The 14,100-nt window shown below is 39.0% G+C and overlaps 1 protein-coding gene across 1 annotated transcript in view; it reads left to right on the plus strand.

The window, feature by feature from the left end:
• Nucleotides 1–14,100, plus strand: part of plxna3 (plexin A3) — a 220,160-nt gene that overhangs the window by 130,236 nt on the left and 75,824 nt on the right. The window contains exon 9 of the mRNA XM_067414327.1: nt 3,029–3,143. Within this exon, the coding sequence (XP_067270428.1) occupies nt 3,029–3,143 (115 nt within the window). The remainder of the gene's footprint in view (nt 1–3,028; nt 3,144–14,100) is intronic.

Here is a 14,100-nt window from a genome sequence, read left to right on the forward strand (position 1 = left end):
TCAGAGTGTCACCATTTGGCCGTGCTGTGTTTTTCAGCCCACGCTCAAATTAAAGCTGAGTGAATTGATGGGCCTTAAACCCCTGACACAGCATATTGCATATTTCAGGCGAGACTTGCAGATCCGTTTGCAGTATTTACAACGCATTTCAGCTGCAGTGGAGCGCTGCGCCCTCCTCCATCAGCTCTAGTTTGCATTTTTACCTTCCAGCACGCTAAAAAACACACCCACACCACACACCCGTCGGCAGTAATATTAGATTTAAAGAGTTAAAATGCATCCATACTGCAAAGAAACTGCATTAATGTGTTTTAAATGACCCTTGATCATTTGCTTTCATATCCGTGCGATTGTTCTGCCAGATTGTTGTGCAAGAAAAGCTGTATAATTTTGCTCCTGCAAACGCCTGAGATGTTTCAAACGTGAGCAGCCGAGGATCTTTTCCCCTCCCGGGGGCCCTGCGAGAGCGAGGGGAGTGAAACGAGATTATACTGAGCGATGCAGCTTCAGGTGTGGTGTGCCCGGACTGTCGAGTGCTCTCTGAAGGCGATTTCAGCCGTGCCTCCAGAGAGAAGGACGTGATTAGTATGGCGTATTGCACAGGCTTTCCGTGCGGGACGGTGGCAAATGAGAGACAGCATGAGGCGGAGGAACTTGCCCTGCCGGAAGTGGCCGCAAACGCTCTCACTCGTGCCGCGTTTGGCCTTTCATCTCGTACACTCGAGTCCACAGGTGTCGCCCGCTTATGTTTCTCGGCAGGATGTGACTGTTTAATTGGGAATGTCATTACGGACTCCTTCTGAAAGGCTTTTTCAGGGTCGGGTTAATGACTAATTGAGAAGCGGCGTGAACAAGTTGGGTGTTCAATGGCCCTAGAGGATTAATTGTGTGTGTTGAAGTGAAAGAGCGGATTTGTGACATATTGACCGCTCAGATTTCCATGGTGCCATCTTCATTCTCTATGAGAGTTTAAGTCTGACCCGGGGCTCGTTCAAGATGTTCCCAAAGACAATGATGTGATTTATAGTCAAAGTATTTGAAGAATTGAGAGAATTAATGACAAGAGCCAGAGGTTCAGTTGAGGACAAAGAGTTTACTTCACTGCTAAAGTTGAAGAAGTTCTAGTTCCCACTTCTTGTATTTTTGTGTGGTGGTTAAAAATCTAGTTCTGCTTTAGTAGTTGGATCATTTAGTTTTGTATGTTCTCCATTCTTTCTCTTTCCTCTCCATCTTCCCCTTTTCTATTGACAGCCAGTACCAGTTTCGTCTAGCATGCCTAGTAAGACCAGGGCTGTGTTCGAAATCCCCTATACCCTTAAAGGGTTAGTTCACCCAAAAATGAAATTGATGTCATTAATGACTCACCCTAATGTCGTTCCTCACCCGTAAGACCTCCGTTCATCTTCAGAACACAGTTTAAGATATTTTATATTTAGTCAGAAAACGTATGTAAGTGCCCACTATACTGTCCGTGTCCAGAAAGGGAATAAAAACATCATCAAAGTAGTCCATATGTGACATCAGTTGGTTCATTAGAATCTCTTGAAGCATCGAAAATACATTTTGGTCCAAAAATAACAAAAACTACGACTTGATTCAGCAGTCTTCTCTTCCGCGTTCGTTTTGTATCTTCAAATAAAGATTTGGATCGCCAATGTCACGTGATTTCAGCAGTTTGGCAGTTTGACACATTAGTTTGACATTATATAAAATATCTTAAACTGTGTTCCGAAGATGAACGGAGGTCTTACGGGTGTGGAACGACATTAGGGTGAGTCATTAATGACATCAATTTCATTTTTGGGTGAACTTACCCTTTAAATCATCAATTTGTAGTGGTATGGTCCGAAACCATAGTGGCGTTATTTAATCTCATAATGCACCACAACAACGAGTGTGCAACCGATGTTCACTCAACTGCTAAAAAATACCCATAATGCACAGTGAGGTTTGCACTGAATTAATTTCTGCATCCCGCCAAAAGATGGCAAAGCTGAATCATCCATCCATTTTCCAAACCGCTGGTCTAATGTACCTAGAGTAATATAGTAATATCATGCAGGTATATATCATACGATTTTAATTGATAATTAAATAGTTTTATTAAGGTATATTTGTAGAGTTCAAGATAAATATTTTCATCACTACTTGAGCTGCCAGGTTGCTAAGTTTCACGTGTCCTTTATACAGCAAGCATAAACTATGCAAAAGTACTGTCAGTGTTCTAATTCACTCACTCGTTTTCAGTGTTGCCACAGTTACTTTGAAAAAGTAATCTGATTACTGACTACTCCTTTAAAAAGTAACTTAGTAACTTTACAGATTACTTGATTTTTTTAAAGTAACTAAGAAAGATTACAAGTTACTTTATTAGTTACATTCAGCAGTTGCCGACAACACCCCTGCAGCCTCAACAAAGAAATGACAACCGTTTTTGGCAACTCTCACTTTATTGGAAGTGCATTTTTAACAGTAACGTCAACAATCTCAATCGTCAAATTTCCGGAACGTGGAAAATTAAGTATAGAAGGGTTGGGCTTTCCACTCTTTCAAAGTATACTCCTTTTGTCCGTCAGCACAGAAAGACGCTTTCTACACGTACACGCTATCTTGAAGACTTATTTTCAAGCAATCGAGTTGTTTGCTAATGCGCTGCTGTTCCACTGCTCTTTTTCCTGTTGTGGTGGTTAGCAAACAAAATCCTTTCCGGATTAATGTGTGAATCACATGTGACTGACCGTATTTGTCGTCTGACTGTATGCACCGAAGCAACGACAGCACTATTTGAAATATTGATTTATTTAATGCATATAATATATAAATGTTTAAACTATCAGACAGGTTTGTGATTGCATTTAAACACTGAATTAATATATAACTAGGAATAAGACTAAGGCAGCCAGTCTACATAGTCGTTGTAGTCTGACTCTCAAGCCCGTAGAAACTCGGGCCGAGTTCACAGATGACTTGATTTATGTGCTCAGAACAGACCTCTCATGTAATTCTCTTTTGTTTTTCTCCTCTGTAGGTGTTCGTCGTGTGTTAGCAGCCCTTTCCCCTGCAACTGGTGTAAATATCGCCACATCTGCACTAATAACGTAGCCGAGTGTTCTTTCCAGGAAGGTCGAGTGAGCAGCGCAGAGGTAAGAAACCATACCGGACCAGCTAACCAAACAAGCCTCTGTGAAATGACTCGCATCAACGACGGATAGGCTTTGGAGTTATTTTGTATTTTGTAGTGAAGTATTCATACACACGGTGAAAATCAAATAACTTCATTAGTCAGAAATGAAGACAAGGCTTGCTTAAATAAGCAAACATCTTGTGATAGTCCAGAATATGCTGAGATCTATAAGGCAATCAGTAATTTGACTCATTTTAATTAATTGTAATATTTATGAGAAATATGCGCACACAGACACACACACATGCATGCACACACACACACATATATATATATATATATATATATATATATATATATATATATATATATATATATATATATATATATATATATATATATATATATATATATATAAAGAAATAATTCTTATTAAGAAATATTTAGTTTACATTTATTTAATTATATTTTATATTGAATTACTTTTATATTAAAGTAATTCAATAGAAAATATAATTAAATAAATAATGCATACTTTATTTTTAAATATATATTTAATTTTTATTTAATTAAAAATAAAAATTTAAATAATTGCAAATATTGGAAACACATATCCTAGTTTTAAAAAACACACTTGAAATGTTAATAATGGTTAGTTTTAAAGTTTTATATTAAATTAATAATAAAAATAATTAATTTTAATAAAAATATTTAAAAGTTATTAAAATAACAGAAAACAGCTGTCCATTAAACTGCTTCTTTTCGCATTCTCTTCCCACCATAAAATTAAGAATCCTTTCTAATCTAGTAATCGAAATGGCCTTTTTACCATTTCAAACTTTCAGTTTGTGCTGAACAAGTACTTGCCTCCTCGTTTTCTCATGCCCGTTTCTGGTCCAAACCGTTCCTGTCTCGAGGGTTTGATCTGCAGTGGTGCCACGCGGCATAATCAGATTCAGATGTATTATGAGTTCATTTATGATTCAGTGTGGTTCAGATGACTCACTGTTTCTCTTTCTCAAATGAAAGATAGATTCAGATGTTCAGAACGGCTCATCTGTTCTCAGTTTTCTGTGCTGTGATGTTCCCTAGAGAGTTGGCATTCTTTTAAACAGAGTATGCGAGCTATTGTGCCCTGTTCTCTGGAGGAACAGGAAGCGAGTACAACAAACCACTCGTGTCCGTCTCAAATTCTTATAGTACCAATTTAAAGGGGTAGTCCTTTGCTCAGCCTCATGGTGTTGTTCCAAACCCATATGCTGGTAGTTTTATGTGGTCTACAGAATAAATAGCAACATTCGGGTTTGAAACCGCATGAGGGCGAGTAAATAATGACAGGCTTCTCCTGTTTGGGTCAACTATTCCTTTGACATCCAACAAGCCCCTTAGGCCGTATCAAACCTGACCTGGTCAGCGCCTTCTGGACCGGTGGTTCTCTCACCGACAAGTGTCAGTATGTGTAGATCACACAATTGGTTCTTTCTCTCATTGTCTGTGGAACACTGGGAACTTTCTCAGGCGTTTGTCTCGTTTGACACTTGCTTGAAATTTCGAGCCAAGGCATTTTCCCTCGGCGTGTGCTTACACTGGACGATAAAAGGACGAATTGTTGCAAATGTCATTCTGACTCGGAATAGAAATCCAGTTTTCACAAGCTGCTATTTAGAAGGACATTCCGCAGAGTTTTCATTAGTGGTGCTGTGCTATTAGTTTTTGAAGGATTTAGAATGTATTTATTTATTGGTTTATTTTTTATCTTTTTAATTAATTCTTTTTTTGACTTATGGTTGATGAAATGGACACCAGTTTCCATTAGACTTGCATCAAAGGAAGGACTTGAACCACATCTAGAGACCAAAATACCATAAGCCATATACACATTAGAGCTAAAGTCCTGTTCATGCAGTGACATCACTCGACATTAGCTGGGTTTCATTTTAATGCAGATTTCGGGATGTCAAATCCTGGTTAAAATGCATTCATGAGAATATATTTTCCATAATGTGAATAACAATATTATATATATGATGGACATTTTGGTTATTTAATTTGTTAAAATTTGTATTTATTCTGTGTTTACAGTACTTTTCATTATTGGTGAGCCACATTCACCAATACATTGTTTTGCAATATTCCAATATTTTTTTATTCTAATTATTAATATTTAGTTTTTTTATTTATTACATTTGTATTAGTTTATTTTCCACTTATTTGATCAATGTATTTATATCACCAATACAATTTCATTCAGTAAAAAAAACATTTGTATAAATGTATGATTTTTTGTGACAAGTATGATTGTATGATTATTTATTTTATTTATTTAAATTATTTATTTTGGGCTTATTTTAATAATTTATTTATTGGTGAAACGTCTTAACCAATGAATAGTTTTTTTGCTAAGAAAACTGATTGACTTTTTGGGTTGTATTAATCAATATTTATATATCGTATTAATGTTTCAACACATTCACCACTAAATTGTTTTTGCAATATTCAGATTTTTCAAAAAAAATTGTACACTAAAAATTTAAAATTCTTGATATATCTTTGAACGTACACATAATCCACCCTGGATTCATATTTACAGATTTCATTCACAAAACTATGCAGTTTGGCTGAAGGCATTTTGTCTCTCTTTGTTATCAGTATAAGTTTAGCATATTGTCATGTGCAAAGGATTATCTGCAGAAGTGTTCGAATGTGGCGAATCCTTTTTGCGCTGCGGTAAGATGGATGTACGAGTGTTTTCATGGTGTCTACGGTGTAATTCCTTCCAGAATTTCAGGTGCTAATGAGTATCGAGCCAAATAACTTGGCCAACTTTTTTTTGTTGGTGCCCTTTGTTTGTGGTTACTGATGTTTGAAATGGGCCCAAGTGTTTAATGTCTGGGTTGGTGTCGTTTTACTAGCCAAGATTCTGTTGCGGTGAGGGAAAATAATAGTCTTAGCACAGATTTGGCCCAAACTGTGAATAGATTTACATCTTGTATTCCCGCCCCCTCCTTTCTCCTCTCTCCTTTTCTCCATTTCTTTCTCTCCTTTTGCTTTCTTTTCTTGTCTGAGCGCATTATTGCACACTTGACTGAGCTGTAGGCCGCTGCCTTCAGAGGTTGAGAAGTTACCGCTGCCTCGCTCATTTTTGCTGCACTTGATGACCGAAGAGTGAAAGGAAAACAGCATATGTGACTCTCCAGCTGCTTGGATACCGGAATGCATATGCTTTATTTATATATCTTGCATTTCTTTGCATTATGATTATAGAGTCAAAGCACAGCGACAGGAACAAAGTGGCCCTGCTGACTAACGCTGTAGCTTTAGATGAGACGAGATGCAGATTTGAATCCAAGTGTGAATCGACTGTCTAGTCTGCTTATAGACTGGTTTCAGCCACAGCTCGCTCCCCAGTCCATCCAGTTCATGTAGTATTATGGAATTGAAGCTGTAGTGAAGGCATTATCATCATTGTTGTGATGCCACGGCCATGAGTGAAAGGGAGAGTTTGGAAATTAGTCTGGATGGATGGATGGATGGATGGATGGATGGATAGATGGATGGATGGATGGATGGATGGATGGATGGATGGATGGATGGATGGATGGATGGATGGATGGATGGATGGATGGATGGATGGATGGATGGATGGATGGATGGATGGATAGATGGATGGATGGATGGAGTATATAGGTATAGAGATGGCTAGGCGGGCAGATGGATGGATGGATGGGTAGGCGGATGGGTGGACAGATTGATGGATGGATGGATGGATGGACTGATGGATAGATGGACCGATTGATAGAGTTAGATGGATGAATGGGTACAGTTTATAAGTATAGAGATAGGTAGGCGGATGGATGGATGAGTGGACGTATTGATGGAGGGAATGACGGACGGACGGACGGACGGACGGACGGACGGACGGACGGACGGATAGATAGATAGATAGATAGATAGATAGATAGATAGATAGATAGATAGATAGATAGATAGATAGATAGATAGATAGATAGATAGATAGATAGATAGATAGATAGATAGATAGATAGATAGATAGATAGATAGATAGATAGATAGATAGATAGATAGATAGATAGATGGTTTTTAGTGTATTCATTTTTAGTAGTATAATAGAAAGTTTTCTTTTTTTTTTTAAACCAGACATTAATTGTTTATTGGCCACAACATGAAGATAATTATTGTCCTAATGACTGTGATCAAGACTCATCTGTAGGATAAAAATAAGAAAGTGTTGAATGCGACTGCAATACATTGCTTAATCTGTTTGGTCAGATGTGACAAATCAGGTTAGAAGCTTCTATAAGCGTCTCCAGACATATTAATTTTTCATTTGGTCAGTGCCACTTTTCAATGCCGTCATTACAGCCGCAGAAGCTGCCAGGCAACTAAGTGTTTTCATATCTGTGATTCTGACATTACAGTTTTTCAATTAGAGAAATTATTAACTATGCGCATGCTAACGGAGCCACGGCTCAGAGAAACAAGGTTAATTGGATCTGTAATCAGGCCGTATGGATAATGAGGCTTAATGATAGCCAGATGAAAGATTGAAAATGATTTGATATATGATTTGGACTTTATATAAGCACGGGCACACACCCATGTGATTAACACCTGCCTGATTTTAAAAAAAAAGAGGCACACAGAGGAGGAGCCGACAAGAAAAGAGGAAAATCCTCCTGTCTTTAGTTGCAGAAGGGGGTGCCGTGCGCCCCTCGGCTTTTGGCGCATTTTAATTTTACACTTAACTGAACATCAAAGAGATGCCTTATCTGTGTTTATCAGAGGCAGCCAGCAGCGCTGAGATATGCCCATCTCTCTCTGTCTCTCTCTCGGTTTGTCTGTCTTCCCCTCCAGCACTATGCCTGACAATCTTCTTATCACACCCCCCACCCCGCCCCCTGCTCTCGTTCAAGAAAGAGTTAGTCAGCGAAAAGTGGTGAGTCATCCAGTGTTGATACTGGAGGGGAGAGTGGTGGTAAAGCAGGCCAGCATATCCCGCGCCTGCTCGGAACGCAGTGACAGCGGTTCAGAGAGCGTCCCGTCAGCGGCGAGTCCGTAAAGAGAGATGGCAGCGCCTGTCACTCTCAGGTCCACACACCCGATCGTTTACGCCATTGAGTGCGCAAACACGCATGCACGACAGCGCTGTTCCAAAACCTAGAGAGCTGCCTATGTTAGTAATATGTGTGTAATTGTTTTCTTTAATGTTTAAATGTTTATGTATTAATTAATTATCCATATATGTGACCCTGGACCACAAAACCATAAGGGTGAATTTTTGAGATTTATTCACCATCTGAAAGCTGAGTATATAAGCTTTCCATCTTTTTCCAGTACCGTTTGTTAGGATTGGACAATATTTGGCCGAGATAGAAGAATTTAAAAATCTGGAATCTAAGACTGCAAAAAAAAAAAAAAAAATTTTAAGAGTAAATATTGAGAAAATATCTTTTAAAGCTGTCCAAATGATGTTGTTAGCAACGCATATTACTACTAATAATACGTTTTTTATATATGTATGGTAGGAAATGTACAAAATGTCTTCATGAAACACAATCTTTACATAATAGCCTAATGATTTTTGAAAAGAAAAAACAAAAATTAAAGAAAAGAATAAAAGAAAAGAAAAAAATATATAATTTTTTATAATATAATATTTGTAATTTTTATAATATATAATATTCAATAATTTTAACCCATAAAATATGGATGGATGGATGGATGGATGGCTGGATGGATGGATGGATGGACGGACGGACGGACGGACGGATGGATGGATGGATGGATGGATGGATGGATGGATGGATGGATGGATGGATGGACGGATGGATGGACGGATTAATGGATGGACGGACGGACGGATGGATGGACGGATTGATGGATGGATGGATTAATGGATGGATGGACGGACGGATGGATGGATGGATTAATGGATGGAGGGATGGATGGACGGACGGATTAATGGATGGACATAAAATGTATTGTTAGCACAAACAAACCTATAGGACTTATGACTTATATACTCTTTTCCCACTGGAATTGTTTGGGCAATTTTCTCTTTATATAGACTTTTTTTGCACCCTCATATTCTAGATTTTTAAATAGTTGTATCTTGGCCAAATATTGTCCTATCCTAACAAACCATACTCACTTTCAAATTAAAGCTGCAACCATTGTTGAAAGGGCCCTCGCACCTCAGGAAACCAGCTTAATATAGGAGAAAAATGGCAAATATTGCCATGTAGCTGCCTTCAGGTCAGGACTATTATCCATCATGTCAATTTTAAAGCAGTTTGGGCATTTTTTTTGTAGGTATTGGGCTGTTAAATGTGTCTAGCGAATTCCATACTTGTATGTGAAACGTAACGCGGACTGCGCTTAATTGAAATTTTGTAGGTGGTGCTATCGAGCCCTTTTGCCACACCTAATTCTGAAACCCATATCAGACATAAGATTTTCAATTTAACACATGTGCAAAGTTTCAAGCATGTTTTCACCCTTTAAAAATGTGATTAATTTCAGAGAAGAAGAAAAAGAATAGGCCGAGCAATCCAATAGGTTCCTCGCCCCATCGGTGCTCAGGTCCTAAAACCTGACCCTTCTGACTGGTCCAGGGTCACATGTTTGATGATTTTGGCTACGAGGTGTCTTAGAAAGAGCATAATTCTAGTAAGCAGCTCACAAGGTTTAAGAACAGAGCAACTTTTGAATCACACAATTAATTCCCATTGTCATTTCAGAGTATTCAGGCCAATTTTGGACCAAATGCAAACGAGAAACAATCTCACTGTCATTTAGTTAGGCAAAATCCATGTTGGCGTGGGCCGAGAGCATATGTGGGCTCTTTCAGTGATTACCACACTGGCTTATTTTTACATTCACAATGCACAGGCGTTCCTTTGCTCTGATCAGTGTGTGAGTTAGTGATCCAGGCCGACGTGTGTGTGTGTGTGTGTGTGTGTGTGTGTGTGTGTGTGTGTGTGTGTGTGTGTGTGTGTGTGTGTGTGTGTGTGTGTGTGTGTGTGTGCGTGTGCGTGTGCGTGTGCGTGTGCGTGTGCGTGTGCGTGTGCGTGTGCGTGTGCGTGTGTGAGAGAGAGAGAGAGAGAGAGAGAGAGAGAGAGAGAGAGAGAGAGAGAGAGAGAGAGAGAGAGAGAGTGGCTCAGTGGAGTGCATCTTCTCCCAGTGTAAGCTCTGCCCTGGTGCCTTGGCCCAGGCTTTGAGAGGTGCTTCAAAAACCCTGACATAAAAACACTCTTCACACTGTAAACAGGGCGAGTGTGACGGGGTCTCTCCAGCTCCCAGCAGCACTCCAACGCTCCGGGCCTAATCCACTGAACAGCAGCCGGCTTCTCTCTGTCTCTCTCCACTGCAGTGTTTTCCGAGAGGAGTATTGCTACATCTGTTTGAGGGTCCTCCGAAGTCATTTTGATTAGGAGTCTTTCACTCTGAGCTCAGGCTCAAATTATATTAAAAACTCTGATGATGATAGGATTTTGTGCACTAAATATAAAAGGAAAACACAAGAATCAGGGTTCACTTAATTGTGATTTATGAGACTTTAAAACATTTATATATAAGTATACATTTAAAAGGTTGTGGTCATTGAGATTTTTATTATTATTTAAAGGAATTACTTTTATTCAGTAAGGATACATTAAATTGACAGTGAAATTTCAAAGAATTACATTGTATTTTCTTTAAAAAATATTAAGCAGAAAACTGTTTTCAACACTGATAATAAGAAGTGTTTGCGTAACAAATCAGCATATTAGAATGATTCCTGAAGGATCATGTGACATTGTGGAGAAATTCAGCTTTGTCATCATAGGAATAAATTACATTGTAATTATTGTTATTTTAAATTGTAATAATATTTCAGTTTTTACTGTATCACAGCCTTGGTGAGCATAAGAGAATTATTTCAAAAACATCACACATAAAATCCCCATCACCATCCCCAAACATTTGAATGTTAATGTATGTATCGTTTAAACTGTTTCCAAACATTTTAGGAACTAAACAGGTGCTAAGCAAAGTCACTTTTTCCTGAGGAAGTTACTATAGCAACAGTATGCCGCTTGCGCTCAAAAAAGACGTATGTTGCATAAAGCGCTCCTTAACGATTTCGCCCCTAAGTATTGACAGAAAAACGAGATCCTTTTCATATTCACTGAATAATTTGCAAATTGGTTGCATAGCAGATGTGTATCTGTAAATAGATCAAAATTAGGGAAATAGTGGTTAAAAGAAAACTGATGAGTGGGTAGGAATGATGAACATTTCCATAGCAGAGTGCACATTTTTGCAGCTTTAAATGTTGAAGCATTGTAGAACAGGTCAGAGGACAGATAATCACTACATGGAGCACAACAAAAGACTAAATCAGTGCAGAGATTATAGTGTGACACATGAATAGAGATGTGTAAACATTCCTGCAGATGTTGGGCTGTAGTCAACAATAAGTCTGAATTCAGTAGTCTGACTGTTGTGTTCATCTCATTAACAATCACTCAAGCGGCCTTACTCAGCTCACACAACACTCGGCCCTGCTCTGCTTCATACTACAGTAACGTTAATAATCGCATCCATGAATATGATTTCTGAACATGAGTCCTATGTTCTTTTCCACTGGCTGTGAGGTGAAGACCACATGTCCCAAGATTCTGCGCTCAAACTTGGCTTCATCAAACTATGCCCTTGTTTTAAATAGGCGACCTCTAGCGGACGGAAAAATTACATATAGTGAACCTTTAGATACTACATGACATTTCTCAGTAGTGAGGTAATAACGGTGCTGTTCTAGAAGTAGATAAACAGTTTTGCTATTAGTAGTGACACTGCTGATGAACACTGCTTAGAGACATACAGACCTAATCTCTCTCTCTCGCGCGCTCTCTCTCTCTCTCGCGCTCTCTCTCGCGCTCTCTCTCGCGCTCTCTCTCGCGCGCTCTCTCGCGCTCTCTCTCGCGCTCTCGCTCTCTCTCGCTCTCTCTCGCTCTCTCTCTATCTCGCTCTCGCTCATTCTCATTATTTTAGTTAAATTAGATAATATAATTGATTGCAAACTACTGCTTAAAATATTTTCATAAAGCGAAATAGTTTAAAGTAAAATAAAATAGTTGTTTCATAACTAACACAACCATAAAAATAACTCAAATGTTTTTAAGTAGTTAAACTAGTAGTTTAAAAAAGAAAAAACAAACTGCGGTCGTTGACTGGCATTCTTACTGCCGACATGTTTAAATTCGTGGTCTTTTCATTTACACACATCCTTTGACCTTCACATTGCCAATTAAACCGACTGTAAGTTTGTCCTTTCTGGATTGGACTGGTTTTGAATGCAGCAACAGCTCTGTGTTCTAATAAGGCTCTCATTCTTCTCATCTGTATTAAAATGCGTTTCATTATATCAGTATATCACGCGTAGATGTCCTCCTACACAACGCTGGCTTTGCCTGGGTTGATGAGGCTGCCGCGTGTTTGTTAAGCACATGGTAGGTGACCTCTGGGAAATGGATGGATTGCCGACCCCTAATTACGGCCCGCGCTTACACCCCTCATTCCTCAGCGTCTGATATAATGCATTTTTATGTCTCCCTCTTATTGTGTGGTCTCTAAGATGGAAATGTTTTTGAGTTTGTGGAGTCGAGCAAGAGTAAAACCTATTTCTGTTTTAAAACAAAGCTTTCGAGTTAAATGTGATGTTCCTCTAAGGATGTTGGATGCTAGTTTTGGAGTATAAAACTTTATGGCTAGTGTTAGTTCTGGCAGTATATATAGATGTGTAGCCTTGAAACAGCTGATGTAGGAGATTGTTTCGCTGTGGATTTATTGGTGTGAGCAACTCTAAATCCTTTTCTGTTTGGCCGTCATAGCATACAAAAATTGTCACTGAAATAACTGAAATTGTCATCGTAGATGCATGTCCACTGTGAGAGACATAATCTAAAAAAAAAACTCCAGAAATCACTATATATGATTTTTTTAACTATTTATTTGTATGATACAGCTGCAAATAAGTATTTGAACACCTGTCTATCATCTAGAATTCTGACCCTCAAAGACCTGTTAGTCTGCCTTTAAAATGTCCAATTCCACTCCATTTATTATCCTAAATTATTATCCACCTGTTTGAGGTTGTTAGCTGCATAAAGACACCTGTCCACCCCATACAGTCAATAATAATCCAACTACTAACATCGTCAAGACAAAAGAGTCTAAAGACACTAGAGACAAAATTGTACACCTCCACAAGGCTGGAAAGGGCTACGGGGAAATTGTAAGCAGCTTGGTGAAAAAGATCACTGTTGGAGCAATCATTAGAAAATGGAAGATGCTAAACATGACTGTCAATCTCCCTCGGACTGGGGCTCCTTGCAAGATCTCACCTCATGGGGTCTCAATGATCCTAAGAAAGGTGAGAAATCAGCCCAGAACTACATGGGAGGAGCTGGTTAATGACCTGAAAAGAGCTGGGACCACTGTTTCCAAGGTTACTGATGGTAATGCACTAAGATGTCAGGGTTTGAAATCATGCATGGCACAGAAGGTTCCCCTGCTTAAACCAGCACATGTCCAGGCCCGACCTTAGTTTGCCAATGACCATTTAGATGATCCAGAGGAGTCATGGGAGAAATTCATGTGGTCAGATAAGACCAAAATAGAACTTTTTGGTCATAATTCCACTAAACGTGTTTGGAGGAAGAAGAATGATGAGTACCGTCGCAAGAACACCATTCCTACTCTGAAGCATGGGGGTGGTAGCATCATGCTTTGGGGGTATTTTTCTGCACATGGGACAGGGCGACTGCACTGTATTAAGGAGAGGATGACTGGGGTCATGTATTGTGAGATTTTGGGGAACAACCTCCTTCCCTCAGTTAGAGCATTGAAGATGGGTCGAGGCTGGGTCTTCCAACATGACAATGACCTGAAGCACACAGCCAAGATAACCA

Source organism: Pseudorasbora parva, chromosome 13 (assembly GCF_024679245.1).
Source record: "Pseudorasbora parva isolate DD20220531a chromosome 13, ASM2467924v1, whole genome shotgun sequence".
Lineage (NCBI taxonomy): Eukaryota > Metazoa > Chordata > Actinopteri > Cypriniformes > Gobionidae > Pseudorasbora > Pseudorasbora parva.